The sequence below is a fragment of the Austrofundulus limnaeus genome, unplaced genomic scaffold (genome assembly GCF_001266775.1).
Source record: "Austrofundulus limnaeus strain Quisiro unplaced genomic scaffold, Austrofundulus_limnaeus-1.0 Scaffold1, whole genome shotgun sequence".
NCBI lineage: Eukaryota > Metazoa > Chordata > Actinopteri > Cyprinodontiformes > Rivulidae > Austrofundulus > Austrofundulus limnaeus.
The window spans coordinates 4341332-4345322 of NW_013952403.1; the positions used below are offsets into that span (position 1 = coordinate 4341332).

General features: G+C 41.2%; 1 protein-coding gene across 1 annotated transcript in view; it reads left to right on the forward strand.

Moving 5' to 3' along the window:
- scyl1 (SCY1-like, kinase-like 1) overlaps nucleotides 1-3526 on the forward strand; it is a 13972-nt gene extending 10446 nt beyond the window's left edge. The window contains exons 15-18 of the mRNA XM_014006112.1: nucleotides 38-121; nucleotides 200-517; nucleotides 2331-2409; nucleotides 2726-3526. Coding sequence (XP_013861566.1) covers nucleotides 38-121; nucleotides 200-517; nucleotides 2331-2409; nucleotides 2726-2850 — 606 coding nt within the window. The 3' untranslated portion in view covers nucleotides 2851-3526. The remainder of the gene's footprint in view (nucleotides 1-37; nucleotides 122-199; nucleotides 518-2330; nucleotides 2410-2725) is intronic.
- Nucleotides 3527-3991: the final 465 nt, after the last annotated feature.

Here is a 3991-nt window from a genome sequence, read left to right on the forward strand (position 1 = left end):
GATTTTAGCTTAAATCCTGTATATTTATTTACTCCAGGAGCCAGAGAAAGCTCACACAGACGACTGGAACACTGACTGGTCAGAAACTGCATCGTCCAGGAAGAAGACCAACAACCGAGGAGTATGAGGCGTTTGTTTGTCTTAAACTCACCATCAGCACCAGCGATGTCGCTGATAATTGTTTGTCTTTGTTCTGCAGGCAGGCCGGTCGTCCGCCTCCGCAGCGGTGAAGAAGCAGAGCTCGGACTGGAGCAGCTCCGGCTGGGACGCCGACGACAGCTGGTCCAACGAGAAAGAAGGCCAGGGTCAGAGTTCTGCGGGCGAGGAGGGGTGGGGCAACGACTGGGCGGAGGAGGAAGAGACGGACGCCACCTCCGCCGGTACAGCGGCGCACCTGCCAGAGGGCGTGCGCTTAGCCAGCGAGTACAACTGGGACACTGGCGGCGGTTCGGCCAAAGCAGCCAATCAGAACGACTTGTTCGCAAGTTTGTCACAGAGAAACACCGGCGCTGCGACGGTGAGAGAAAAACACGGAGAAACAGATTCAACCGGTGTTAGACATTTTGAATTCTTTCACTTCTGAGAGTCAATTTGCCCAAAAACATTTCAAACGTATCGTTCTAAAATATGCAGAGAAGTCATCTGAATGTCTGCGCAGCCAGCAAAAAGTTTTCTTTTATTCACACTTTAAAATCACTTGAGCAACAAATATCTGGTGTAAAATCTGAAATCAGAAAACTAATTTAAAAGAATAGTTTTGGATTATAACATGCATTATTTAGGCCAGTTTAAAGGGATTCATGATTAGTTGTAACATTAGACTGTATTTGATAAACATTTATTTTAACTGTAAAATAAAGACTGTAAAAATACTGTAGGCTGTTTAGTTTTGTAAATTTTAAAAATATATTTTAACATGAACAGAGCCATTTTATTTACACGCAAAGCATTCTGGGTAAATGATGACGTGGATAGGTCCTTGGTCTGAGCAAGCTATGACAATATCTGATGATCGACTCTTTTAAATGAAATCAGAGAGCGTTGACAGAGAGGAGAAGGTAGAAATGACTCAGCCTGTAACTGAAAATATGGATGGAGGACAACAGAGCTGCTTCATGGAAGAAGAACTTCGACTTAGCCTGTTAGCCTTTGCCCTAGCGCCAATGCTATATTGCCTTATATGTATTAGTTCAGCGCTAGCGCATCAAACAAGCTAAACTGAGGTCCTCCATCCATATTTTCAGTTGCAGGCAGAGTTCCCCTCTCTGTCATGTGGATGGAGGACCTCAGTGATGAGAGGAGAATGTGTAGCTCTGAGCTAATACATATATATGGTGATAGCGTCAGGGCTAATGCTAAAGCTAACAGGCTAAGCTGAGGCTCTTCTTCCATGAAGCAGCTCTGTTGTCCTCCATCCACATTTTCAGTTACAGGCTGAGTCATTTCTACTTTCTCCTCTCTGTCAACGCTCTCTGGTTTCATTTAAAAGAGTCGATCATCAGATATTGTCCAAGATTAACCTTCAGGGTGGATATAGCTCGCTGACACCGAGGACCTATCCACGTCATCATTTACCCAGAATGCTTTGCGTGTAAATAAAATGGCCCCGTACGTGTAAATCTTTAGTTTAAAATTTATAAAAACTAAACTTCCTACAGTATTTTTAGTCTTTATTTTACAGTTAAAATATATTTATTAAATAAAGTTTAATGTTACAACTAATCATGGATCCCTTTAACAAAAACAAATTTAGACTCAAATGTCATTTTTGTGGTTCATACAGTTGTAGTTGGGACCCCAGTGGTGGTCGTATAACATTGAGGGTCCCCAGATTATCTTCAGAAATCCAAAAAATGTAAAAAAAAAAAAAGGGAAATTGGATATTTTTGCCTTAAATGTTACAAACAATCCAGCGTTTGACCTGCTTGGATGATCAGTTTGCTCGTGTTTCGTGGGGTTTGTTGGCAAAGTTTTTATACTTAAACGCCACACTGTTTAGCGGTTAGCAGCACCGCCAGCAAGAAACTGCAGGTTGGATGTGGTGTCTGTGGAGATTTTTGGTTACATAAAAGTAAACAATATTTTGAGTCTCAGGTTTATGCTCCTTTTTTTGTTTTAAGTGTATGAAGTGGAAAAGTTTGGAAATGGCTGACGTAGAGTGGAAAAAAAAATCTGATTGTAATACAATAAATAATCTCTTGGTCTTAGCTGTAAAATTCAAATCAGTTGTACATTTTTTACATCTTTCAGACATGTTTATGATTAAAGAAAAGATTCCAAACCCACAGTGACCTGACCACTTTATGTTGAATGTTTTTTTTTTATGACAGGCTGGAGACGGCTGGGGTTCAGACGTTGTAGGAGACTGGGGGGCCGAGGAGAGCTGGGAGTCAGTGGATGGAAGCCAGAGTAAGTCCTTCAGATGAAGTCGGATCTGTTTGTTCAGCCTGTTCTTTTAATCATCATCAGTCTGATTGTGCAGTGCAGAACCTTTTGAATCAAGGTGGGAAATACATTTGAGTGTTTAACTCTGTTAAAAAATTCTAAGAAGTTGAAGGAACATAGAGTCAACAAACGCATGTTCCTTACAAATGTAGCGCCATTTAAAAGGAAATTTAACAGGCTTTCCAACAATAAAAGAATTTTTGCACAGAATCGACCAAATTTCCCTACTTTTTGTGCCAAATTTATATCTTTTCTTGTGTCGTCGCTTCCTGTCGTACAGATCTCAGCAAGGCGGAGCTGTCCAAAAAGAAGCGCGAGGAGAGGAGGAAAGAGCTGGAGGCCAAACGGGCAGAACGTAAAGCAGCTAAAGGTCCTCTCAAACTTGGAGCACGCAAGCTGGACTGAGTTGGACTCGGGCGGGGCGGGGAGGCTGGAACACGGGTCTCGGTGGACCGCGTGCAGGATCCACGGCTGAGACGTTAAAGGACCAGAAAGAAGCGACAGCGGTGGGAAAACACGAGACAAGTGCAGAGGGACAGAAGTTACTGTCGCCAGTCAACGACTCGTAGGGTTGGGATTTCCTGTCTTTCCTTATTAAATAACTGATGAAGGTAAAGACAGAAAAGTGACTGAAATCCCCTGTAAAAAACAGACTTCAAACAGTACGGAGAAGTGTTAGTTTAACAAAATGTTCCGGTTAGTTGAATTCTGAAATCATTGCTGTTATACAGTAAATGTACAGAACCGGTGCATCTTGTCTTCAGAAGTGACGCTTTTTTTAAAAGAAATATATAAAAGACTTTCTAAATCCAACCTGCATTAATATAGTGAATGTTTCTCAGTCCACACTGTATGCACACACAGTGGACATGACTGAGTTCAGCTGTTAGACCTAACTCTGTGCATGCACGTATCAAACCCTGACCATGAAAACCAAAACAAAACAAAAAAAAAGGAATGACACAGGTGTTGTCTTTATTTTTGCACATGTAGCTCTGTATGTTGCTGTTGAATAAGTCCTGGAGTTGAGTGGTTACAGTAAAGTCACATTAAAATACACATTTTTGGGGCTTAACGTGAAGCAGCGAAGTCACAAAAACGTGCCGATTTAAACACGGGAATTCAGCTTCAAAAGAAAACTGACAATTTGTGTTTGTCGTTTCTTCAGGTGTTTGTTTTCAAGGATTCTTGGTCGTATCTAAAAGAAATGACAGACAAATCTAAAGAAGAGTAATTACTGTGTTATGAGAACTTTAGTTTTGGTCCAGTTGTATCACTCTGTTTTCACAGCTGGTGTTTTGACTACAGGCGCCGTCACGGTCAGAGTGGCCATGTTGTTCAGGGCAAGGACAGCTCAACAGTTAGCTGGTGAAGCTAAATGTGGTAACCATGAAGTCAAATTTATGAAACTCAGTTTGTCTTTAACAGCCCTTGTAAATTGATAAAGATGTTTTTCAGTACATACAGTGGTTTGCAAAAGTATTCATACCCCTTGAACTTTTCCATATTTTGTCACATTACAACCACAAACATAAATATATTTCAC